Consider the following 26,543-nt stretch of genomic DNA (forward strand, 5'->3'; position numbering starts at 1 on the left):
CTGATGTGACCTTTTTATGATCTTATTATAGAAGAACATTTCCAAGTAGTAGTTCTATTTCCTAACATTTGACATGACATTTTCAGCGGCTCTGTGTCATCAATGGCATCTTAGTTAAATAACTAGTTCAACAGATGGGGTTTTTGAATTTCTTCATGCAGGAATTGACAGTTTTGAAGAGGTTTAGTCCAGTACATTTTTGGCTAGACTGATCTGTACAAATGTAAGTGGGGAGACACACCATTCAGAAGTCAAATTACACTGACGTCAAGCCAGCGTGGGCGTTTTAGCAACAGAATATAATTTTAGCACTGTTGAAAATCAAGTACTGTTTTGCATTATACCAGTAAAACAGCAACTCAGGAATCATGTTCTATAGTGAGAGTTTATTTCTGACCTTGTATTTTCAACGTAAACTAAATCAGGTAATTCACAGTATTAAAGTAGAACTAAAAAACTGCTTAGATTCAAATTTTCAAGTCTGAGTAGACACCAGAGTTTCCCAGTCATGCCAGCTCTTCAGATTGGTTCAAAAATCACATATTTTCATTAACTCAGAATTCATATTCTGGGATTAAATTTATCAGTGTAGATTTTTTAAGAATGCCCAAATGAAACCTGTTCATTCATTGCGCAACAATTCATATGATAACATTCTATATTTACAGCTTCATAACAGCACCTGACTACATGGGTGGAGGCAAACAATGAGTTTGCTCAAGTCAGGTGTCCATCATGTGTTATGGCTCACTTTACAATGGAGGCGGTACTTGATAAGTCCTTGTTTATTGAAACTATGAAAACTGGGTTTGAATGCTTACTAGATAATACAGTGACACAGTTTGATTTTGAAGAATCAAATTGAAGGAAAACAGACAAACAGGCCTTTCTTATTCTTAATTAGTGCAATTAAATCTTCCCCAGAACATTCCTGTCTGGCTGCAAGCTCTATTTTTATCGTAACATGTTTTGATCATAATGCAACACGTATTATGAATATATAATTAGATCACATGTTCTCAATAAGCGAATGTTCTTTTTTACTGACAGTTGTGTGTGGCACAGTGGCTATGAAAGAGCTTGTTCCCGTAGCAACAGAGGTTTGTCATTATCTCGATCCTCACTTTGATTATCTGAGCTGTAAATGTACATTAATTACTTCTGAAAGAGGCCGATTCTGGTTATATAAAACATTAGCCTGCTTGCCTTCAAACACTGCTTATTCATCTGAGTGTCAGTGGAGAGCCTTCTCCCCGAATCATGCTAATTTCATTAGGTTAAAGACATGTGTTCTTTAAAAAGAATACCATTTGCAAACTGGGTAGTTAAACTCAAAGGTCTCTTTTAATATCATAATAATATTATAATGCGTGTAGCTATAGTCCGGTTTATGCTGCTTCATATAACATACTTCAGCCTTTTGTTGGCTATGTGTGACTCTTATGATCAAAACTACCCAATTACTACTGAAACACTATTGATGCAAAAGCGTTCAAGAAAGTAAGCGAGTCATGTTTCCGTGGTAATAATTATGTGGTAGCCCTCTAGTATGTCATAACACAACAAGTAATCCCAAATTGATTCCATAAACAGCGTACATACCTATACATAGTAATTTAATAGTAAATGTGTAGTACTGTTTATGTAGTTTTTGTTTGTCTTTTATAGGGGATCTGTTGCTGGTTGTTGAAGTAATATGTAGTGTATTCAAGAACAGAAATACATTTTAGGTATCCCTTTGTTGTTAAGGTTTCCAATGTGTTTATATAATAAGACAATTCACAAATGAATTATATTTGTCATATAATTAGATCTTTTTATTTAAAAAACTAAATAAATCAAATTGGAATTGGAACATTTTTATTTCAAACCAAATGGACTTACTGTCTTATTCTCAAAGCTTATGAACTTTTTTGTTTCATCGACAGTGAATGTGATGTATATATACTGGTAATTAATGTGCATGGCATGCTATATGATTTTCTATTTAAGCTATATTGTCTTATAGACAGGCAGTGATTGCAGTCTTACATTTCCTTATTTCTGAGTGCCTGTTGACTTTGTTTTCAAAGTCTTTCAAATTTGGATCACATTTTTTAGGACAGTAAAAAAAAAACTTTACTCACACCACAAGCCTCACAGAAGAGCATCCAAAAAGGTGATTTATGTAAACTATGCTGAATTTCAATAGGATTTGCATAATATTTATTTTTTCTTTCTTATCCTTATCCCACAATTGTTTCTAATGACTTGTTTTGCACTCATGAATATGCAAGTGTAAGGTAGAATTCCCCCCTGATTTCCAGATGGAATGTTTAGTTTAGGCCAATCCTGCAACATCAAATCCTGGATATCCATTTGGATAGCAAAAAGCCTGTTGAGATCTGGGGGGCATCTTCATAGTAGAGGAAACCGATACTGCTGGATTGTTAAATCCCGGTGGCAATATACACAGGCACTGTACTTTTTGATTGAAGTCACCCAAGTCTGAAGCTGTGTCACAATAAGCTTTTACCTGCATGCTTTTAAAGTGGTCCCCCCGATTTGAGAGCTATAGATCTTATGGCAACAACAGGTGAAGTGCAATGTAGTATTAAAGCATGCCTTGAACAACTCACTCTCTTGCTTGGTGTTTGTCTCCAGCTGAAAGCTCCTGCTTAAAATCACCTTGTTGCTATGTGAGCAACAGGAAAGTTATTAGCTTCCTGTCTCATCTCGTTCCCATGGCGACTGAGCGGGGTTGCCAGATTTCTGACAGAAAAAAAAGTGACCTGGTTCTCGTGGTGATGGTGTTACTTTCCCTCGGGGGGAGGGAGGGGTTGCAGAGGGATTACTACTTCCGTTCTGCTATTCTGAGGCTGATAAGTGTGCAGACATGGAAGATTATAGTCTTGTGCTGCACAATAGGACCAGGAACCTGGTTTTTATGCATGTATTGACCACAAACATTTATTATGTTTTTTTACTTTTGAGATAAGCGATCAGGAACAAGAAAAGCACAAAATATGTGCTGTAAGCGCCGAAGGAAAATTGTAGAGTGACTGCCTGCATGGGCAAGCCCAATTTCGCTTGTTTTAAGATGAACTGACAGATGGCTTGAAGGAGCTGAATTAGAACTTTCAATTTATTTATTTTTTGCAGTTGAAAATTAGACTGCTACAGCATTACAGTAGGTGCATAGTATGTGAGACTGCAGGTATATTTACATTTTTGTTTTTTAATTCCAGGGTCTTGAAACTATCGCGTCCCCATTTGTAATAAAGAATTGCCTTTACTGATTTGGGAAGCACTGCAGAATGAGAGACATCCCCAAACCTTATTTGATTAAACACCTAACACAAAGCAGATCGGTTCAAACCACAAGTATTCTAAGAAAAAGAAATGAAACAAGGCTTCAGTTCAATCATATTATATGTATTTATTTATTTAAAAAAAAAAACACAATACATTTATAAATAGCATTCCAACAAACTATAATATGGTAGGAGTTAACAATACAATTCCCTTAAATTATTCTATTTGAATAAATATCACTTTTATCCCAGAATGCCATTTTGAACAAAGACAGGGATATGACAGATAATATGACTATGAAAGGAACATCAAGCAACTACTATCAAAACTATCATTTTTCATTAAATTACATGTACACAAACATCGGGTATTGACTAATATATCTAACTGTGCATTTATATTATATATGAGTGGTGTGTGTGGCCTGTTTATATCTTCATAAAAAATCCATACTCTTACTCTGTGAATAGCCACAGTGTGAGATTGCATTAGGCTGGGGCTTCTGATCATTCTAGGTTTTCTCAAGAATAAACAACTGTACATAAAACTTAAAAGTATTTTGAAAGTAAAAATACAGTATATTATTATTATTATGATGATGATGATGATGATGATGACTGGCTATCCTAAAAAAGGTATCTAGTTTAAGATGTATGCACACTGATTTAAAGGTGGAGCTTTATTTGAGACCACCTGCATTCTACTTCTATAGCCCCTTTCACACTGGCATGCTCTACCCGGGTCAGAACATACCTCGGCAGGACCCGGTGTCATGCGGTTTAGCTACACGATGACAGACGCAAGTACACAATGTGCGTATCAATGCCCTGGAAGCAGCTTGTTACAGACGCTTCAATCCAAGCTTCTCTGGATTGAACCGTCGGCCCAAATGTTGATTAGAGCAAATGTTTCTTCATCCCTGCTGCAATCTGGCTCATGACATGTCTCAAGCAACAAAAATATGGCTAAACAGAATAAACAAAAACATTTCTTGCAGAAGTGAAACCTTCACGCAGACGTGGCTATTTTTTTATTTCGTCAGCTTAAGAACGGCTGTCATGCATTTTGTCTCGCTCAACCCGGGTCAAAGCATGTCGACCCACATCCTGAGTTGGGTCGCTGGGACCTGGGTATGACCCAGGTACGTGGTTTCACACTACGCGGGATTGTGACCCAGGCAGCCAGAACCCAGGTCCGACCCAGATAGGTGTGCCAGTGTGAAAGGGGTTATAGTAGATTTATGTATATATATATATATATATATATATATATATATATATATATATATATATATATATATATTAATTTTACTGATGTTATTCTCTTCATATATGTGTATATCTCATGACCATGACTCCCAACTACTGTTTTGTAATGAGGAAAATGAATAATAATTATAATTAAAAATTAAAGTAACCCACACAATTCTTACAGATACTTAGTTGTGAAAAAGCAGTAAACCAATTTAAGAAAGGAATTCTTTGTTCACTATCCACTGTTCTCCTTGTGTAAACAAAAATGAACAAAGGCATTCTTCTGTTTTGTACACAGTGCTCACACTGGCTGCTGTCTTAGGTCATTTGAACATCTCACACAACAGTAATATTGTTATTCTTTTTTGAAAGAAATAAAAATACCTCATTTGAACCTGTAACTGACCTCTAAGTCCAGGATCAACAGCCACAGTTATTGCAAGAATGGTCTTCTAGTATGTGTGCATACTTTACATTTCTTATAAATTATTCTGGGATTTGACCTGGGATTCTGAAACCAGTTTGGTCCAGAGTGTTCCTGGGGCTGGAATTGATGCGGCTTGACCTGGTTTCCACTGTGCAGCTGGTCCTTTGTAAGAACTGCAGGAAGTTCTCCTGGATGGAACCTTCTTGGCTTGAAAGGCCCAACTCTGTAGTCCTGGTCATGTAGCACCTTTTGAGCTTACTTAGTTCCTCTCTTATCTGACGGTTCAGTAGTCCATAGAAGAAAGGGTTAATAGCAAATGAGGAATAGGCAAGCCAGGTAACTATGGTCTCTACATCTCCAGGGCTTCTGACAGCCTCATTGACTGACAAATGGAGATGAAAGGAAAAGAAAGGCAACCAGCAGAGCAGAAATTGGCCTACGATAATGATCAAAGTAAAAGCAGCTTTGCTTCCCCCAAAGATGTTCTCAGCAGACAGTCTTTGAGGAAGATTCCTTGTGGTGATGATGGTTGTTTGGCTGTTAATTGAGTCTGAGCGGCTCTTTGAACTGTTAACCCATGAAGGGACAGGCCCTTGCTGCAAGGCTGCAATCCTTGCCACCTTATAAACACTGCAGTAGACAATGAAGATGATAATAGTTGGTAGGAAAAAACAAAGGATGCTGAAAATGATGACAAAGACCATTTTGTAGTCAATGGGGCTCCAGTATAAAGAGCAATTGGTAGCATTGGTTGGGCCTTGAATTCCATAAGTAGGCCAGGTCAACAGCGGAATGGAGGCCAGTAAAATTGACTTGATCCATATAAAAACCACGACGGCTACGGCTAGGCCAGCTGTCATTTTAACCTCGTACCTCATGGGATAGACTATGTAGTAATATCGTTCAATGCTGATGGCCGTGACGGTGAGAATAGATGCACAAATCAAGCAAACATTTAGGAATATGAAAACCTGACATTCCAACAGGCTAAACATCACTGTGCCAAAAAAATGGGAGCTGGAAACAATCGCCAGAGGCATCAAGAAGATGGCAGAGAGAAGGTCCACCACACACAGATGGAATACGAAAACAAACTTCCTCAGCTGCGGCGATTTGATAATGACCACAATCACAGCTGTGTTGGCCAGCAGTGCAATGATGCTGAGCAACACCATGAAAAAAATCCCAATTAGATCTCTGATTCTGGACTGTCCATTAGAAATTACCCCGAGTTCCATGGAGGAAACTGTGGAGAAAGGCTTCCAGTGCCCATAAGTGTTGTTCTCTGCTGTTGTGTTGGTCATCTGGTCCACAAGTTCATTGTAGACCTCCATAATTCTCCTCCAAAGTGAGAAGGCTTTGCACAGGCACAGCAGTCAGTTCCAGGTGGTTTGTATTATTCTAAATTACCTATACACTGGAATCATGAAGATTCTTATTCAATATCAGCAACATGCTGGTTCCTGAAAAAACACAATACAAAAGAGTTGGTTATTAAATGTATTGTATTTACATTCAGGGTAGTTCTAATTCTTTTTTAACATATAGAAATAGTGGTGCCTATTTTCAGTGAAAAATGCTTCAATTCACATTGCATTCGTACATATACTGCACATTAAAATTCTTCTATCGGGTAAAACTAGAATGTGAAATTAAGTCTGTAAACCTCTATACAATTCTATACAAAACAAAACAATATAGTAGATTTTGTTAATTTTGGTAATGACCACCTGTATGAGAAAATATTGGGTACATGGGCATGATAGCATGCTAGTAAATGCATAGGGATCCAATGTATTTAATTGCACCCTTTTTCTTTTTTTTTATTATTTTAACAGTCAAGCATATCAAATCACAGCTTTCATCTGGGTAAATGAAATAGCCAGATTGACTTTAACACAGCTCAGTGAAAGCAAATATTAATATTTTCATAACCCATTAAGTAAATGATTTGAATTAATTATGAAAGAAAACAGGTAAACATAGCACACATATTTAACAGTAGGCAAACAAAACGTGGTTAAAAGGTTCACTCTTTAGCACCATAACAATAGTGTTTCCATTAGAACCAATGCACTTTGATAAATACACAGACACCTGCATGGAACCATATATCCTCTACCCTTCTGAACCTGTGGATCACTTATCTACAGCCTGCAGATTTTCTTTCTTGAGGAAAATTCCATTTAGGACTGTGTTACAGAATACGTACCATTATGATCTCTGCTCACCACAAAGTTTCCGCTTGAAACGCAATATGGAAAATGCTGTATCCTCTGTCCTACTGAACATTAAATGTTGCGTAAACAGCTAACAGTTTATCTACTGAATACTAGTTTGTCCAAGGCTGTTCAACATAAGGAGGAAACCTATTTCAGAGCCGTGGTTAAAATGATATAATATATTGACTATGCTTTTAATAAAACTAGTACATAATAAGTACGTGCTCATAGCTCGAGAACATACTCTTCTGTATAATTTGCCTTTCCCCAGAATTACATTTTAATTATGGCTCAGTTATCTTTATAGCAGTTTTGAATAAATAACAAAACAAAAAACAACTGTGTTAGATAACTGGCAGTGTTAGCATTATATACTCGAATACAGTTATCATAGTTTTAAAAAGTCACAAAAAAAGCTAGTAATTAGTTTTTTTTTTAATAACAGAAAGCAATACATATATTGCTACATAACTATGTGCAGTGCTTACTAATAATTATATCAGATATTGTAGTCCCCTTGTCTCAAGCTCAGTTTCCATGGAAACCTCTCAAGACCTAATATGAAAAGGTGGAAAAAGACATGACCCTCAGCTGTATCAGTTTTAGAAAAATGTTCAGTATTTGTGCTGAATCTGACAGTAAATTTAAAAATTCACAAATGATCCCTTTCCCCTTTAATGTATATCTTTATACCTTTATATATTTATTTGATAATTAAACCAAAAAAAAACAACTCATTGAGCTTAATGAGTATACAGGAAATAGTAATAATTTCAAATAACACAAGCAATGGTTTGTCAGAATATTGCATAGTTATAAAATACTAACGTAGTAATATTGCGGTTTACCCATGCAAGCAGTTAGATTGGTAGACAATTCTGTTTTTTTTTTTTTTTCAAAGCTGGGTTGTGTCTTATTATACTCAGATACTGTCATCTTTTATAAGAGCTAGCGTACTGTTGTGTAATTCAGTTAAGTACGGGTCCTAACTGGGACACACTTTTGAGGTTTCCACAACCACAATTTAAAATTGTGGTGCATTGGACCTAATAAGGAAAAGTAGAGAATTCAGGCCCCTATTACGAGAAGCATTTTTAATCAAGCAGCACAAGCCAAACACAAGCAAAATGCTTATACTAAACATGAGCTCATGTTATGCATGTTATGCTGCTCACACATACACTTGTTGAGCATAATATTTTTTAAACCTAAAGGTTGTTCACCCCCATTAAATCAATAGTGCTTCTGAATAACAGCAAGTCTTCCTGTCAGAGGGTCATCATTGTAAAACAGGACATAACAGGAAGCTTTGTTAATACATGGAATTCGATTTATTTCTAACATAACATCCCCAAATAATTCACACTTCAACAAATCAAAAGCAGATACACATTTATTTAAATGTATTGCCATCACTTACAAAGCTTAATTCAAAAGGTTTATGCCTAAATGTAAACAGTCATTGTGAATGCTTGATTTAATCAGGAGGACTAATCATTTTTTTAATAGATTTTTGCATACATAAAATGCAGTTCAAAATGACTTATCATTGCTACACCCCTCTACTGAATAAATATCCCTGTATAGGAAACGTAATGTGCGTATTCTAATATAAACAATAAAAAGATGTGGAAACATAATCCTAATTAAACAAATTCAATATCATATGTTCAAGAAACTTTTTTTGAAGAAAAATATTTGAATATATATTTTTTTTAAGTAAAATCAACTTACAAAAGAGAACGCTGTTCAAATGAGGTCTTTCTTCAATTAAGACAACCTGGAGATTTTACTTTGTCCAGTACTTAGTGGACAGAGATATCTGCATCCAAACCCATGGCCAGCACTGACAGACTGGGGTTAAATGTATTGATAATCTTCACTTTAGGGAGTGTGCTTCCAATGTAAAATGGAAATGTACTGGACAGAAGTGTGGAGCTTTATTAATTTATGTTTGGATATAATACAAACTATCATTACTGGTTACTGTATATTGTGAATATTACCCTGAAATCTTATTCAAGCCAGGGTGCCAGGAGTATAAACAGGTTATTCCTGGGTAAGATTTGAACCTTGGACTAAGATGCTACATCTGTGTCACAGAGACTTGTAATACTGAAAAGACATTCTACACTGCCTCTGCTCTTCCACACTGTAGCCTTTTACATTTGTGAAACTCAATCCAGTTTGCTAATTGGTTCATTTCAAATAGAAACACATATAAAGTACTCACCTACCCGCACCTTCACAGAAGTAATGAAACCATCCAGCCATCCAAATGGAAGCGAGCAGCTTTGATTTCAGTCCATCCCATGAATTGCAGTTGTTTTATTTTGTTAAGCCTGGTGTATTTTTTGCCCTTTTCAACTTTTATGTAAAATATATTTCTGCCTTTCCACTCTTTAATTAGGATGTAATGTATAATTCTGAATGAAGCATCCATAAACAATTTCCTATAACTAGAATGTTTTTCATATAAACTTTTGGCTCCCCTTGATATTTACCAATGTCTTCAGTTTTTAGTAACTCTGCAGTTTTGACTTTTTAGAGCATGCTTTGGTTACCTTCTATACTCTCACTTCAGGAGACATTAATATCAGAAAGAATATCAGCTATGAGCTCTTGCAGCCTGCAATAAGAGACAGGTCCTCTATCATCAGATTGCTGTATGTATATATATATATATATATATATATATATATATATATATATATATATATATATATATATATATATATATATATATATTTACATATATTGTTTTCAAGGTTATATTGGTGGTTTGTGGATGGAGGTTCTCTTCACTGTTGTTCTTGACAGTCTGAATTATGTTGATAATATTGGTAAAAAAAAGTAAGTGGTTTCAGTGGATTCTGTGATCCTAGATTAAAGGCAGATTTCCATTCTCTGCTAATATCAGCCTTGTTGTTCCTCTGTTTTCAGCTGAACAAGTCCAGATCTCTGTTGCTGGTGTCACAACTCAGATGGCAGTGGGTCTGTCTATTGTTATTTAGTCGCAGTTTGATTTTGAACGGATGATATCTGATGATGCTGTCATTCTCTTTCCCTCGCTTGCTCACCCTGTCCAGTGCGGTGTGTGGCAGTGACTGTCACACATTGTGTGTGCTTGGCTTTTTAAACGACACACACGCTCTCTCTCTGTCCCTCACAGCCCAGGCTCTCCTGGGTCCTAGTGCCCACACTTGAGCACCACAGTGAAAGTGACTGAGGAAGGCTTGTACCGCAGCATTTATTGTTTTGATGATGAAACTTGGCTGTGAAGGGCAATTGATTTAGACAGCCCTGGTTTATCAGGGTCCATCTTCTTATGGAATCTGTAGACTTTCTGAGAGGGTGCCTCTAAAGCTGGTAAAGCTCTTACAGACACCAGCACTTGTCTCCTCTTCATCAGAACTATATCTTCCTCTTTCTAATAGGATGCCACACTGTCCTGAAGTTCAGACTTGCAAAGGACTTGAATCCACTCTAATAAAAGTTTTGAATTGCACCGTGATCTCATTGTTTACTATGCTTCACCAGAGTTGACTACAATAGTGTTCATACTGATTTACAATACTTATCTGTGATGTACCATACTGTGCCTAGCTGGTATAGTGTTTTATGACACTTTGTTATCATGATAAACTATTTTTAACTTTTATAAGAGCAATAACCTTCCAATCCACAAAGTCTCTCACTATCCCTGTTTTATAGATACCATGCATACAGTATATAGCCATAATTGATAAGGGCTTTTATTTTTAAAAGAGTATGATAAATCAAATCAAATTAATCTAACTAAGGCATAATCAAATTATTTCTTAATTCTAAAATGAAGAGATTTTATTCTTTTTGCTTACCATTATAACTCTCTTTAGTCCTGGGATTAGCCTAGTTGCCCTTCATTGCACCTTCTCAATTGCAAATATGTATTATTTGTTGTGAACATTTTTAAATATCAATAATGGCCTGGTTGTACAGTTTCACTTGCTCAGATTATCTTTAACGGTAATTTAACATATTAACTTCCACAGTAAACCTATGCTATTAATGACATAACTGGAGCAAGGAAAACAAACTATAAGAATAGTAGTTGGGATCTGGATTTTGCTTTAATTAGTTAGATTTTCCTATACTTCTTAAGACAGCATGGTCTTCAGTCATTCATAAAGGCAAATACACACACACTTTCAATGCATTGAATGCATGCGATGGAAAACTCTCATGTATTTTATGCAAACAATTCTTTGCCAAAGCTGTGTTGTTTACTTGGTATTGCAGTATCGGATGTCTTGTTTTCCTTTGACATGGGGATGTTTTGCTGCTGTTTCACGACAGCCTGAAGAACATTTGATAATTAAATATTATTCCACATGAAACAGCTTACTTGCTGGGATGTTATACATTGTAAAGGACTTTGTCTCTAAAGAGTCTGAAATATTTTTCTACACTTAAATATAATCCTCCCATTCCATTTATGTCTCCACTTAACACATGCTGTGTCATGTTTTACTGAAACAGGTGAATGACACAAGGAATCTATACACTGTATTTAAAAAATCTACATTTCCTGGAAAACCTTATCCCATTAAATGAAAAAAAGGGTTGGGGTTTAAACGTACTGGAGAGGACGTCTATAGTAGAAAATTATTGACCCGAGGAAAAACTATTGTTACTGACAGGGGGCTATAATGCCTGAAGCCGCAGCACCCTGGAGGTAACAATAGTCTTCCCGGGGGGCATTTAATTTTCCACTATGACTGAGTCTGCAATACGAATCAGTCAAGAAAGTAAGTGAGGCAAGGTTGGATAGTAAATAAGGCTTTATATGTTTTGTTTAAATATAGCTGATACCGCATATGTAAATAAATAACAAATAAATAACAGAAAGTGTTTTTGAAGTTCATACCGCATAGTTAGCAAAGTTTTTCTCTGTCTCCGTCTGGTTTGCTGACTGCTGCATAATCCAGTTTATATCCCGCCCGTCATAATTGTTTTAGTCATGTTTTGTAATTCATTTTCTGTTAACTCATAGAATCGGTGTTCAGCCATTTTCTCTTGTGAAGAGTGCAGGGGAGAACGGCATTCCTTTGAAAAGTGGCGAGACTGACAGTGATGTGAACCAATCTCATGACAGACTGAGACTTTTGGTGTAAGGATGTTAGGGCAATAGTTAAGGCAATCTATTTTTCCTCTTATGACAACCAATCACAGGCCAGGATCTTCAATCACTGATTCATATTCATATATATATATATATATATATATATATATATAGCATGTACAGTCTCCATCAATGCTCCATTGGATTCAAGAACTGGAGGGGCACAAGTGTTTAAAATGTAATCAAAATCAACAAATGCTGCAACAGCAGCTTATCAACAGTAACCACACTTTGACGATAACCCCCCAAATACATACTGTAAGCTTCTCCCCAGGGACTGACGAAAAGGGAGTATCTTTCAATGAAATTGCACACGACTGGTCCCTATGTATTTTAATGTTGTAAGCATAGGTTGAGTGGACAAATCTACTTTAGAGATAGATATATACTCTTCAGTTGCAACACACACACACATTATATATATGTAAACTGAAGCGCTATTAGGATAGTGTACTGTATAACTATGTAAGATAATCATCAGCTACTGTAGATTGTACCTGGGAGATGTGTTTTAGTGCCATCTATTGGCAGCTAACCCAATACACAGTACACCATGACAGTGTAACATTGCGTACAGTACTTATAGCTGTTAGGAGTTTCTTTGCAGGAGTAAAATAGAATAAAACAACACAACAACCAAAAAGAGAAACAACATTTTTGTTTATTATTTCAACTCTACAAATACAACTATAACCACAATTCAACCCAATCTCCTTTACTGCATGACTTCACCCACAGTATCATCTTATAACAAGACCTTTCATTACCTAGCACTCATGTTCATGATACATCTTCAGACTACAACACAGAACAGAGGGGACTCAACTAAAGGCACTTTGCTGTATACACAATGGGTGTGGGGGCAGGCTTTTTTAATTTCAGCACATTTTCAACAGCAAAAGGTGAAGGAATCGGTATGCATAGACACATACATACAAATAGTAAGTGTTACACATGGTAGCAGCAAGCACTCTTCATTAGACAGGAAATTACAGATGCAAAATGGCCTGTGTTACAGCAAATTGCTTTGGACCACAACTGAAAGTATTACTGGTCATTACTTCTAACTGATTGTAACAATAATCCTTTGGCAGAAACTACTACAGGCAGTGATTCAGAATCCACATTTAAAAAGGGAATGCATTCAAATTATTTAATATTTTTGTTTCAGTATGGACCCTACTAATATTACTAGTGAGTTATCAAAATATTTTTTATTTATTTATTTATTTTTTAGCCGTTTTAAAAATCAAAACAGACTTTGGAAAAACTTGTTTAAATACCACGAGCTATAGCTTTATAAATAGGGAACAATAATTAAATGATGGATTTTTCTCCCAACAAAAATAATGACCCACATGACAGTGGCATGTGCATTATCACTCTGATATTCACTAACTACTTTAGTGATGCCTATACATTAGCATAAGCACAGTCAAGAAACAGAGGCGCTGTTCCTGTGTATTTTACTACCGTATAAACTATGCTAATAATCCATTGCTTGTTTAAAACATATACATTACAATGTACTGTAACAGTTCAGCATACAACATTAAACTAAGGATCTGGTGAAGAATTCAGACAAACTCAAGATATGAGTTTCTGCCTCCCACAAACCTAAATGTTATAAAAGGTCCTTCGGAATTTACTGCACATAATTCTTATATTCTGATCATTTCACAAAGACCTGCCAAACCTTAACTCACATTTCCCATTCTCCCTGGCACATTACTTGCCTTCTTGTTCACAGCAACATTGGACAGTTTTCACAAAGCAAATTATAAATATGAATTACAGTATCTACTAAACTTCGAAAACAAAGAGTATAATCTGTACAAAAGAAGGGATACTGAACATAAGGCAAAATTAAGGAGCGTGTTATAATAGAAACATCTGCCATCTCCTCTGGCAAAACATAAATCAGAGATATAACCTTGCTGCCATGGTAACAGGGGTCTCATTTAACCTAGTGCACAATTCCTTAAATGTGGGTCTTGCCCTTTTTTCTATCAACTGAAAATCACATACAGAAAAGCACATCTGAAAAAAACAAAAAAAACAAAAAGCAATGGCAAATCTTTTTCACTTTTACTTGCCGAAAATGGTGCTGGTGTGCAAAACAGTGCAAGGCATTACTTGTAAAGCATGCTTTTCATATAGGACACCTAGCTGCATTAATTCTAGTTCTCTTCTATAATGTCATACTATCATGTAACTTTGTGTGCCATTACTATAGCAAATGTTTTAGTTTTAGTTTACATGTTCTATATACTATACCATGCAATGGCTGTACTGTTTGTCCTTCATTTATTCCGTCCTATTAGTAATATATTTTATATATATATATATATATATATATATATATATATATATATATATATATATATATATATATATATTCATTTTTTTAAATATGCTGCAGATAAAGGGGTTTGCAGAAAGTGTCTTATTATTGATGAACAGCAGAAAAAGTCATTGGTATACTCGTTCTGCAATAACAGAGATACATTGCTTTTGTTTTGGGAGAGGGGAGCAAATGTTATGCTAACAGCAATGTTTTAAACTCACACTTACGATTACACCGTTCCTTTAGGACACTTGCCCCTGTCATAAGATAATTCACCATATCTTTAAGAGGAACAGGCTATGCATACTATTCATCGATGGTGAAAATAAAGTACAGTGGTGCTCAAAACTTCAGTTCCAGGAGGTACCGAATCCGGCACTGGCTCTCCTTGTAGACAAGGTACTCGCTCTGACTGAAGTAGCTATCTTTGTACTTCGGCTGAGGAATAGGCTTCCCCTGAGGAACAACCACTTTCCTGCCATCCAGAATGATCTCTGTATCCTTGGAAGGGTCTAAAACAAACACAAAAAAACAATGGTTAGTGTAAAAGCTTGTCAGGTGTATGAACGTCTGAATATAGTATCTGAAATATTATCCAATAAGGCAATAATTCTCCCTCCTTTATCTTTTAAAAAATAAAAAAAAGCATTTCTAACCATTTATGCAGTTTAATCTAAATCAACGAGGTCTGAAAGTTTAGCCAATCAGACATGAGTTAATCTAACCATGTTAACCAAGCTCAAAATCATTTCCCTGTTGTCCTGTCTGAACGTCACCTTGATGACCTTGAAGTCCACATTAACCACTTTTATTTTGTGGCAATATGACATTACTAAACACTATTCTCATTGCTGTACTGCTATAGTTACTAGAAGACAGAAAGCAAAAGAGTTGCATCTTCTTACCTGGTTCTGTCATGCCCCGTGCCACCACACTGTCATACCCTTCTGGTGCCGCCTCCAGCGAGGAATCATCCTTTGCAATACTGAACTCCTTCCCAAGCGCAGCCTCAGTAAGAAACATGATCCCTGTATTATTGGCAGAGGGTCGAACTGCAAGAAATATCACAGGAAAATCCTGGTGCTTTAGTAGGATTTTGTAATCCCCGACAGCCTGCCTGAGAAATCGTATTTTTTTTTGTATGTCTTCATATAAAATATAACGATAAAAACGTCCGTTCTCAGTAATAATAGCTTGTGACTTATCAAAACCAAATCCCATTTTCAGCAATTGTTCACCATGCAAATATTTCTATGACCATTCACTAAGACAGAAGATAAATCTACATTGAAGAAAAATAAAATAAAGTTTGCAGTGATTATATCTGAATAAAAACTCCTAAACCCAGAGTAAATTGGTACTGAGAGTCTTCCCTCAACCTTACCGTAACATGCAGACTTGCTGTTCTCAGATGCTAGGTAAATTCCCTTTCCTACACGACCCCCGGAATGTGGCATGATCCTAAGACCGCTCTTCAGGATCGCCGCGACAACGGCAACGTTGGTCCCGTGCCACAGCAAACGACGGTTGTCTAGGTTATCATGAGCTTGAAAGCGGTCGTCCTTAAAAACATCAGAAAGACAAGGCATAGAGCACATTTATAAATCATTGCCTTGCAGTTGTTTACATGCACTCTAATGCTTTAAGAATATAACTATTTACAGTGAATATTGATTATTGTATGTCAAATGTGTAAACCTTCCTATCACCAATAACAACGTTTTTGTTTTTATTTTCTCTAATGCATTCTGAAAGGCGTTGAAAGTGTGGCAGAGCTGGAGGCTCCCCAAAATAGATGAAACCTTTCTGTGTTGTTGCACACCTTAGAACGATCATCATTCAACGACATTAGAAGAGCAAATGGGGCTATACAAAGTTAGGAAAATACAGTGATGTATAATAGACCAGCTCACCTCCTTTTCCCTGTCAACCTCCCACACATTGAGAAGCTGGAGTTTTCTCCCCGATTGTCCAGTTTCATCAAGGTATTTCTGTATTACCTATTAAAAAAAAACAAACACAACTTTCCAGTATTGCACATTGATACAAATCATTCTGATCATTTAATAAATGGATACCTGGAGAATTTGTTTTTTTGTACTGCATCACCTACACTGCATACACAAATATTCACTCTGACTGTCAAGTGATCAATTCAAGATTTTTTAAAACTGAAGTGACAACACTGTACCTTGTATGTTTTGGAAGCTTTAGCCATCAGTGAAAGGTTACATTTCAGAAGCAGATAGTTCTGGTCGAGTGGGTGCGCCACCGCTTCAATCTCCTCCACCTTAACTTTGTCCTTTTCTGCCTGGAGACTTTGAACCAGTTCAATATCCGCCAGAACCTGCAAGCAGATACCATTCAACAGGTTTTACACAGTTCACAGGACAGTGTTATACTCAAGTAAAAACCTGAAGGGCAGAATTCAGTGAAATAAGGAACTAAGCTATATCATCCCTTATTAATAAAGGTGATCCATTTTGAGTAGCTGAATTAATTACAGAAATGAAAGATTTTTATATTTTTACATGTCTTTGTAAAAGTGTAATCTTATCTGTTAGTCAATCACATTGGCGATCACTGTTTTCAGAAAAACAAAACAAAAAAACAAAAAACCATGTTTACCAGAAGCATCTCTTTTTTGGCCGCTATTATTTCCAGGGTGTCTATAACTGGCGGCCTCATGCGCCCAAAGTTGTGAGGGATGATGGTGTAGAACTTTGAGGAGAGCTCTTCCAGCTTACTCTTGGAAGTCCTCTTCTTCAGGGACTCTGCAAGCTCCTCTAAAGCCTCAAATCCCTTGGCGATCTGTGCCTTGCTCAGCTTTCCCAATGGCATCTTCTTAATGTCTGAAAGCAACAGTAACTAGGTGTAAGTAACATGGAGTTACACGCTCTTCACCCATTTATTTCCAGTATCTCAAGTATGCCCTCCTGCAACCTCAACCTGTTTCTGATACTGCACACTATTCCTTTCAAAGCCACTAAATATAAATGGACGTTGCTTGGTTAAGGGGTTAAATGGGATAATATAATACATGCACTAAAGTTGATGTGGGGGTCATATTTATTTATAAGCAATGGTGCATTAAAATTGCTCCATGCTGGTACATTTGTTTATGTAGAGAAAACAGGCTATTCATGCTTTTTAACAGCCTAGCCTCCTTACCCAAGTTCATTGTCTCCATGGCATTATTAAACATGTCATTGCTGAAGATGAGGTTGATGAGCTCCTGGGTGGGTTTGTCCAGTGTGCAAGGGAGCACTTCCTTTTTAACTCCATCAACAGTATCAATCTGGAACCAGATGAAAAAAACCAACAACTCACAGCTGTTTACTGGTCTATATGTCACTGGCTGCTGGTTGTTTTACTACAGTATGAGATTTTCTTGTAACACACAGAAACTCCATCACCCCTCTCACCTTGACCTCAGCCTCCTCTTCCCCCTCTACTTCAATCAGGGTGTATTTCCCAGGGTGTGGCGTGAAACTGTCCCTCTTGTTCCAATCGTTCTTCGTCTTGTCTTTGAACTTCTTCTCAAAGTCCTTCACTGCTTCAGATACTCCAACAAATGGTGTAAGCTTCGACTGACCGACTTCACCCTGAAATACAGACAAGGGGTGTTATACACATTTACTCCCATGTGCTTTTTTAAATAAAACAGTCATCAACAGTGGGAAGCAATAAAGGAGACTTTCAGGACTCTCCATTGATGTTGTTTCTTACAAACTTAACATTACTGGTGTATTTTCCTTTCACAAACAATGATTACTTTAAGAAGTAATTTAAGAGTGTTTTATTGCTGTTTTTGGTTTTGGTTTAGTTATATGTTAATGCAAAAAAAGTTTTTTGGTGTCTGCTCAAGCACTGACAGCATTATTTTTAAATAGTTTTTAAACCTTATGCAAATCAACCTTAAGCAAATCATTAATTTGCATAGGGTGAATGATCATTCTACAGTTTATAAAATTGGTCTGGTAATATTTGTCTGATCTGTATTTCCTAAAAAGCACTGCATTGTTATTTTTATAATGAACAACAATCTCTCTGTTGCTGAAGATATGGTACATTCTCATCTACTTTTTAATCATTTGCCAATTTAAACGGGATCTTGCTGCCTTTGTTGTAGTTTACTGGAGTCTTGTCCCTTCCCCCTACATTTGAAACAAAGACTTACCACACGGCCCCATCGATTCCAGTTGAAGAATCTTTTCCCTGACTTTATTAGTTGAATGATATAAAACTTGTTGTTGTTGTTTCCAATGTTGGTCTGGTTGAGCATGCAGTCATAATCTTCATAAATCTAAAAAAAAAAAATAATAAAAAATAAAAAAAGGAAATACATTTTTACAAATCTGAAAGCCTGTAAAAATTGATACGGTAGCTTAAATATTCCTCACAAAATATTGAGACAAAAATGTTTTAACATATTTTACAAACATTACCAAGTTCAGAGTTCAGATTTTTTTCTTTCTACTAGTTGTTTATCCCTAAATCATAAAATCTGCATCTTACTTGGATCAGAAAACAAAACAATTCACACCGAAAAAGACCCGAAAGTATAAATAGTATCTCTTTAAGTTGCCTCTCTCCCAGAATGTCGCCCACAAAGTCACACAGAGTCAGTGATATGTAACAAATAGTATCTTTATTATTGACAGCCACATAAACCAAGCATTTCCTGAATACATTCTGCATATAACAAAGTGCAGACCCGTGCCTTAGGGGTGCTATACAATTCCCAAATCAATCCAGCTTTACAAAATTAATAATGAAATGATTAAAAGGTAATACATGGTTTTATAGCTGTTCGTTTTATTTTGCTCTTATATAATGTAAAAAGCAGAAACATATATTGCCTTTTAATCAACTGCACACTACATAGCAATCATCAGCAAATGTCTAAATGCAAACTCCACTTGTCAGTCTCTTAATCTAAAAAGGAAGAACGGGAACACAGTTAGAATCAAATTTATATGCATAAATTAAAAAAATATATAAAACATTGTTTTGACACAAGAAATAAACACATTTTATTGAACATATGTTTTGTTAGGGTATGCAATAACATAATATATCATGTACTTAACATGTACTGAATATGCATGCCAAGCTTCTAAATACTATATAAAAAGATGCTCTCTAGTTTAAATTGGAAGTCTTGAATATATAATTGATTTAAATTCCGGGAATTAAGTATTTCACAATCACAATAATGAGGATTCTTACGATTAGTTAACTGGTGTACTCCTTTCCATATACTCAGAAACCGTGTAGTAAGGATGGATTCTTATCATCTGTGTGAAGTCATGTTTGCGTTTCTGAATGTGTCCAGTATGATTCAACACACTTTATTAACATAAAAGCATGTTGCTGTTCTTCAACCTACATGTTTAGAAAAGTGTTCAGTCTCTTCTTTAACATTTCATCCTTGTTATTTAATTTCATCCTTTTGGCGGCTCTAATCAGGCTTGCATCAACTCCAAATTTGATTTTGATGTGCTCTACAAAAAGCAAAAACACCACATTTATATTCGGTTTTAGATTAGTTATAATGATCTAAACAATACTGCAGCCCATTAAGTATGCATCTCTCCTCCCCACATAAACCCTCCCAATTCATTGAACTTCAAACAAATCAAATGGGGAGGTCAGAGATTTAGGCCAGTGGTATTATTTTCTGCTGCTGTTTAGGTCTGTCCTCAATATTGTTATGCCAGTGTTAAAAAGTATACCTATTAAATTTGCCAATGCTTCGGAGGGTAGCGGTGGTTTTTGGTGATCCACTTTTCCATTGGACGATTTCCTTCCTTGGAGAGAATGCGTGGCCAGAATATCTCTATTGAAGACCGCTGTCAAAAGTCCTGAGGTGTACTTTTTAAAGTCTGTTGCTGAAATTCTGTTGTACAGTACAGTCTTCTGCACTCGAAGCCCACCAGGAAGCTCAAGAATTCGATCTTCCTTAAAACACAAAACCAACAAAACATTTTTTTAAAATATTTTAATTACACAGATTTTTCAAAATTCCTTCGGTGTTACCTCAACATAGAAAAATGCAATATATTTGTGAGTGTCATTAAACAATTAAAGTTACTTAGCTAACTGTAATTATGACACCAAATAACAAAAACTATGAGAACTGCGTGCAATTGCTTAATACTAGCACTGCATACAAAAAATAAATGATCACAGATGATGTTTGCTTTGGTACTTTTTAACTCTATAAAAGAGGTTATGCTGCACCATAATTCATATTTAATCCACTGTCAAACCTGCTTGTATTTTCTGCACATTTTGATTTGATTGAATTTTTGATTTGATTGAAAAAAAAGTTGTCTACCCTACCTTTGAATTATTTTCAAATGCATCTTCCACAATGTGGTTTTCTACATATGGAGTATTCACATTGGTTTTGTATTGGGGTTTTTCAAGTCTGACTTTGGCATATGTCAAAACTGATTTGAGTTCATTCGCAGTCCCTTTCATCTGTGCCATGGGGATGTTCATTTCTGTAAAAAAAACAAAAAAAAACAAAACACAATGTTACATGTAATACACTGTGTATACTAGGATATACAATTTTAAACACATTTTGGTCTGACCTTTCCACTGTCTTACTTCTTTCTCTGCATTGATTCTACACCTGCATTCATATTTCAGCTCTGTTTCTAATTTGTGGATTTTGGTTAAAAGGCTTACCGTATCAGTTCTAATTTCAGGGAAACTGTCAAGATCATCTTCATTCTCCGCGTCAGGGGTTTCATTCTGAAAAACAAACGAATACATTTATTAAATTACTACTGCAGTTAATTAATGGTACTACTAACACAAACTTCAAATGACAATAAAGGTAATACAACCTTTTGATGTGAGGCATAAAAAAGCAATTGTAGCTATTTTCAAACAATGCAATTACAAGATACAGGTGAGTTTCCAAATCAGCTGTTAAGGGTTACGGAAGAAGGCATCAAACTGGACTGGATTGTACCGCTGGGTTCAAAATACAGCTCTTGTGCATCAAGATACTGAAATTAAATCTTTACATATTTTGATATGTAAATGTATCTTCAAAAGATTTATTTAAAAAAATAGGTGCTAATTTGTTGGTCCTCCACCATGTATTCAATAGAATAGACCCCTTTTTTAAGAATATTTTTTTCTGTCATCAAAACATTTCAGTGCCCACATTTAACTGCTACATTGCTATATAAATGTATCCCTTTACTTGCATCCCTCTAAACTGCTTTGGAACTGACAATAGAAGGAATAATTCAGGCAGTTCTTTAAATTTTAAACTAAGTACTGTCGTGTATACTGTTAAAATGTGAAATGTGAATTGTAAAGAGTGCTGTATTGATTATTACTACATAATTTGTAGCCATATAAATACAAATAAAAACATGAAGATAACATATTATGAAATACTTACTAGTGCACTGTATTACCCAGCAGGGGGTATTTTTCTCCTTCTCCTCCAGGCTTTCACGGTGAGAAAACTACAGCTACCTCTTCTTCTCTGTCCCAGTTATGTACTGGAAATTCTCTTGCTTTTACTACCTATGTATATAAGGTCTCTCGCATTGCAAATGAGCAGAAAATGAGTGTGAAAATACAGCACAAAAAATAACAAAGCATGGATTGTAAAACAATGAAGTCAAAAATGAAACAAACATCAAAATGCACAGTTAACAGCAAAAACAGACATTAAGCAAAATTAAAACACAGAAGTAAATGGTAACAGAAAACACACTGAGGAATATCTGAACGATGTAATGAACAGTACGTACATATCTGGTATAATCGGTCTTATGCATTATAGTACACATATACCCTATTCACCAGTGGCAGCGGAAGCTTTTTACGATTGGGGGGGTGGTGCTTTCTCGTGCTATATTTAGTGTTCCCACTGAAACACAATTCGCAAGTTAATATTGAAAACAATTAAGACCTAAATCGTGACGAGATCTTCAAACAAAATGCTGTCAATTGCAACCAAATCATAAAAAAAATATATATATATAATAATAATAATAATAATAATAATGTAGTTCTAGTGGCTTAATTATGAAGGTAATTAAAAAAGCCATATAAATAGCGGTTCATTTTTTTATTTAATAAATATACGCATTTGAAATAACAGAAATGTAACTAGCATTGTTTTTTAATGGCAATTTTATAGACATGTATAGTATAGGTAGAAATGTTTCAGTAAAGAAGAAAGTGGAAGAAACTGGAAGAAAGTTGTACTGCAGTTGACAAAATTAGATTTGCAAAGGAAAAAAGTGAAATGGTTAGTTTGTGAATTTGGCTGTGGTTTCCGCCTTTGTTCTAAAGAACAAGTGGAAAAAAATATCCACACAAGTATGCTCTTTAAAGAAAAAAATCATCATTTTTAAAACTCAACAGATCAGCCGCAGTCATCAGTGCATTTACAAAAACATTCAGATGTATATTCAAGCTTTATCAGATTGTGGCAGATTAATTTATGCATGTACTGATATCCGCTGAAAACTACACTTAAACTGAAATTATTCAGTACAAACTGAGGCTAGACAGATCCAAATATGGCAAAGCATTCCCAAACCAGCTGTTCACATAATTTAAACAATTTTAAACCTCTTCATAGATAAATGCAAAAACAACCTTACATTTAACAAAGCAAGTATGGATTAACAACAGCAGCCAGATATAGTAACTGCAGTACAGTAAGGTACAGTATTTTACTTGCACCACTAAAAATGATAAAAGTATCAAACTGCAGTATTACTGCATTAAGCAAGTGCTGTAAGAATTGAATGCAATCTTGAGCATTACTGTTTTACTAACTTAGAATTTTGATTGTTTAGGAATTAAGATTTTTTTTTAAGTGAAAGAACATATTTGAATACAAATAACAGTACACAAAGCATTTTCCAGGTAAAAACCTAGTTTGGTTGACATTGACACTTTAGTTATTGGTATTGTTCTATTAGGGCTCCAAAGTGTTAACACACTTCTTCTCTCTGTTTGAAACACACCTTGTCATTCAAAAGAAACAATTCCATATAATGCAGTGCTTGCAACAGACAAGCCTCAATGAGCCAAACAGCCTTTCTGTGTCCCTGGAGTACTGGAATGTTTTTGAACCAGCTTAATTAATGTGGTGGCAGGGTACTGAAGAAGTATGCATGAAAAGCCTAACTGTCACAACACAACACACTGATGCACACACAAAACCAGCTACACAATCGCTTTGACACTCTTCATCACATTTCTTGTCTGTGCTCACCTCGGCAGCAGCGTCCCTGCTCATTTCACAAGTAGCATCGATCTTTGCCTTGCACTTTGCCTTGTCTTTCGGAGCAGCCTTTAGGGCCTCCTTAACCGATTTGAAGGTATCTTCTGGAGCCTCTGGCTCCACCTTCACCTTTTTGCCCTTTGCTTTGGTGGATGAGGCTGCCTTTCTTTTAGGAGGCATTCTTCAAATTTTAGTGACTGAAAAAAAACAGCAAATATGAATAACCGCCTTAAATAAAAGCAAGTTTAACCCACTAAATTCTAACTACAACAAACAAATGAGTAACTGAAATGGATTGTCATGTTATTTTAACCATGCTACTGCATCTTAGCAAAAAATGTTCATGCTCATGTATCAGTCATAGGGCCTTTCCCTGTGGCCACTTGTAACATAGCTCTACATGGACAGCAGAAAACAGGTTGACTGGTGCTACTGACCTATTCTTGAAAAGAAGGTGCATGACTCCTTTCATTCGCAAATCTTTCACTTTGGTAACTGTCCATTGCATTGATAACTTGTACAGCTTCTAATTGAGCAATATACTGTACTCTACTATGCAAAACTTCCGCTTCGCCTTCATTGCTAAAACTAATTAGTCTACAGCAAAAACCTTTTAAAATCTTCTGCAGTAGGTCTACACAGAATAATAAAACAGAAGAACATTACTTCTTGTAATGGCCGTAGGTCTTGGAACATGCTGTCCAATGTCTATTGCATCTGCAATGGATTTCCCAGCCTGAACTGTCCAGACATGTCCAGACATGCCCAAAGCACTGTCAGTGTGCTACCCTACAGTATGCCTCTCTTGATTGCTTTAACCTTTTACATTTTTTAAGCATTGCTGATGCATAGTTAATTTTACTCAGTTCGAATATACCACCAGGGAGGATGAAATGCTGCAATGGAAAAATCAGTAAGGCTCCAATTAAAAAGCAGTTTGAGCTAAGTTTTTGTGCAGTGAATTAGACCCACTTGAACTTTTTTTTCTCTCTGTATGGTTAGCCTAATTAACCTTTAAAGTCAAAGCCTAAAATATAACCTCTTCTTATTTCCATCTCAGAAATGTTCATTCTTAAACACAGATTTTACACATTTAGGATTTCATGTATATTGAGAAGTCCTGCTTTCAAGTAACATACTGTGTACTGAATAGGACAAAATAATAGGATATTGCCTGGATAAAACATTTGGTCATATATAACACCTAATCCAAAATGGCTGAAACTAAAGTTAACCAATATGTGCCACTCCCAAGCATTCAATTGAATGTTTCCATGAGAACCTTGTTGCTATGAGTTTACCTTGCATGACAATACACATCATTGGGTCTTTTTTTTAAATGTGTTTTCAACGCTAATTTTTGTTTGTTTGTTAAGACAACGTAGAATACTGTGAGCCTTTCTGATCGAATAATTAAATCAGAAATAAACATGTAAATCTGGAAGCACGCACATCCTTCTACCAAGGCAACGTGGCTGGCTGCAATAAAAATAACAACATTTTTTTTTTTTTTAATAGTTAAACAATGCATGCAACTAACAATTATTAACATAAGACGCTATCATTAACGATCGGAATATAATACTGTCTGTATTTTGGACGCTACGTCGTACTTAATCGTTTATCTGCAGTAGGAATAGCTTAGTTGAAGGGTGACTTCATTCTGTCACTGCAGTGACACTGCACTGTTGTACTGTAGTACCTACGTATTTATTCCAATTTGCAGTATACTGTATTCCCGATTGCATTGAGTGCTGTTGATTGCAGCATACATACATACTGACATTTTTTTTTGTTTGTAATGTTTTGAAAGACTAACTTTAGGCGTTTATTGGAACGAAAACAAACAAATAAATAAATAAATAAATAAATACATAAACTGCGCATTTTCTTTAACTACCAACACTAAAGTTCTCCCTCCATTTCCTTATTATGAATAAACTTTGTTAAAGACAAAACTTACCCGTTTGCTGTGCACTAAGGATGAGCTGTGGCTTTTGTGTGTTTTCTGTTTATACAGTTACTGTACAGTATTGTCAAGAGACCGTTCACCAGGAAACGCAGCAGAACTAGTCCAGGCAAAGGGTTTCATCAGATGGCGCAGATGCTCCACCTCTTCCTTGATTTCCATTCACTTTCTCTCCATTTGCTTTTTTTTGGGGGGGGGGGGGGGGGGGGGGATAATTTAGGCCACCTGATTTCCCACATATCTTACACCAAGTAATTACTATTTCCTGGGTTACTCCCTTCTTTCTTGCCTCGTAATTATTTATAACGTATTAATTTAACATACATATCAGAATAACGGGGCATTTGTCTTTGTTTGGCATTCCATGTAAATTTACATAATACATAACTAGTTTCAAAGTTTCTAGAAACAGTCACCACAAGCTATGAATAAAGTAAGTGTTTAAAGTCGATTTAACTGTAATAAATAAAGAAACAAAATGTATGATGTAGTTTTAAAAAAAATAAATGGACCAAGATATTTGGTTAACTGTGATTTTATTTACTGCAATCCGGAACTCTGTTTCGTGTAGATTCTTTTGAGGGTTT

General features: G+C 35.8%; 3 protein-coding genes across 9 annotated transcripts; all 3 read right to left on the reverse strand.

Annotated features, from left to right (window-relative positions):
* Positions 1-3,403: 3,403 nt before the first annotated feature.
* Positions 3,404-10,289, reverse strand: LOC117412013 (probable G-protein coupled receptor). Of its 3 annotated transcripts, none has more exons than XM_034019936.3 (2): positions 9,434-10,289; positions 3,404-6,437 (listed from the first exon to the last, which is right to left on the reverse strand). In XM_034019936.3, the coding sequence occupies exon 2, from the start codon at positions 6,306-6,308 to the stop codon at positions 5,034-5,036; it is 1,275 nt and encodes a 424-aa protein (XP_033875827.2). In that variant the 5' UTR covers positions 6,309-6,437; positions 9,434-10,289; the 3' UTR covers positions 3,404-5,033. The 3 variants fall into 3 exon arrangements, with proteins under 3 accessions (XP_033875827.2, XP_033875826.2, XP_033875828.2); XM_034019935.3 differs by having other exon boundaries at positions 9,430-10,289; XM_034019937.3 differs by lacking the exon at positions 9,434-10,289 and adding an exon at positions 8,931-9,374.
* A 2,712-nt stretch (positions 10,290-13,001) lies between these two features.
* On the reverse strand, positions 13,002-26,107 carry LOC131697720 (protein mono-ADP-ribosyltransferase PARP3-like). The gene is made up of 11 exons (XM_058988703.1): positions 25,951-26,107; positions 23,979-24,184; positions 18,888-19,013; positions 18,133-18,312; positions 17,879-18,005; positions 17,336-17,559; positions 16,899-17,054; positions 16,621-16,707; positions 16,092-16,269; positions 15,613-15,759; positions 13,002-15,219 (listed from the first exon to the last, which is right to left on the reverse strand). The coding sequence occupies exons 2-11, from the start codon at positions 24,165-24,167 to the stop codon at positions 15,050-15,052; spliced, it is 1,584 nt and encodes a 527-aa protein (XP_058844686.1). The 5' UTR covers positions 24,168-24,184; positions 25,951-26,107; the 3' UTR covers positions 13,002-15,049.
* LOC117964105 (uncharacterized) lies at positions 19,034-23,972 on the reverse strand. 5 transcript variants are annotated; one of them, XM_058988707.1, is made up of 6 exons: positions 22,140-23,972; positions 21,313-21,475; positions 21,056-21,219; positions 20,446-20,671; positions 20,100-20,214; positions 19,037-19,645 (listed from the first exon to the last, which is right to left on the reverse strand). In XM_058988707.1, the coding sequence occupies exons 3-6, from the start codon at positions 21,215-21,217 to the stop codon at positions 19,633-19,635; spliced, it is 516 nt and encodes a 171-aa protein (XP_058844690.1). In that variant the 5' UTR covers positions 21,218-21,219; positions 21,313-21,475; positions 22,140-23,972; the 3' UTR covers positions 19,037-19,632. The 5 variants fall into 5 exon arrangements, 4 of the variants coding, with proteins under 4 accessions (XP_058844687.1, XP_058844690.1, XP_058844688.1 ...); XM_058988705.1 differs by having other exon boundaries at positions 19,039-19,645; positions 21,410-21,475; XM_058988704.1 differs by having other exon boundaries at positions 19,034-19,645; positions 21,313-23,972.
* Positions 26,108-26,543: the final 436 nt, after the last annotated feature.

This window comes from Acipenser ruthenus, chromosome 16 (assembly GCF_902713425.1).
Source record: "Acipenser ruthenus chromosome 16, fAciRut3.2 maternal haplotype, whole genome shotgun sequence".
NCBI lineage: Eukaryota > Metazoa > Chordata > Actinopteri > Acipenseriformes > Acipenseridae > Acipenser > Acipenser ruthenus.

What these genes read in the sequence shown, in the direction of transcription:
- LOC117412013 (XM_034019936.3), bottom strand. Translation starts at nt 6,308, where the DNA reads ATGGAGGTCTACAATGAACTTGTGGACCAGATGACCAACACAACAGCA.
- LOC117964105 (XM_058988704.1), bottom strand. Translation starts at nt 21,496, where the DNA reads ATGTATTCGTTTGTTTTTCAGAATGAAACCCCTGACGCGGAGAATGAA. An exon ending in AGAAGTAAGACAGTGGAAAG is followed by an intron (nt 21,220 to 21,312) that starts GTCAGACCAAAA and finishes TTTTTTTTACAG; the next exon opens with AAATGAACATCCCCATGGCA. An exon ending in CATTTGAAAATAATTCAAAG is followed by an intron (nt 20,672 to 21,055) that starts GTAGGGTAGACA and finishes TTGTGTTTTAAG; the next exon opens with GAAGATCGAATTCTTGAGCT.
- LOC131697720 (XM_058988703.1), bottom strand. Translation starts at nt 24,167, where the DNA reads ATGCCTCCTAAAAGAAAGGCAGCCTCATCCACCAAAGCAAAGGGCAAA. An exon ending in CATGGAGACAATGAACTTGG is followed by an intron (nt 17,560 to 17,878) that starts GTAAGGAGGCTA and finishes TGTTGCTTTCAG; the next exon opens with ACATTAAGAAGATGCCATTG. An exon ending in AGGTTGACAGGGAAAAGGAG is followed by an intron (nt 16,270 to 16,620) that starts GTGAGCTGGTCT and finishes GATGTTTTTAAG; the next exon opens with GACGACCGCTTTCAAGCTCA.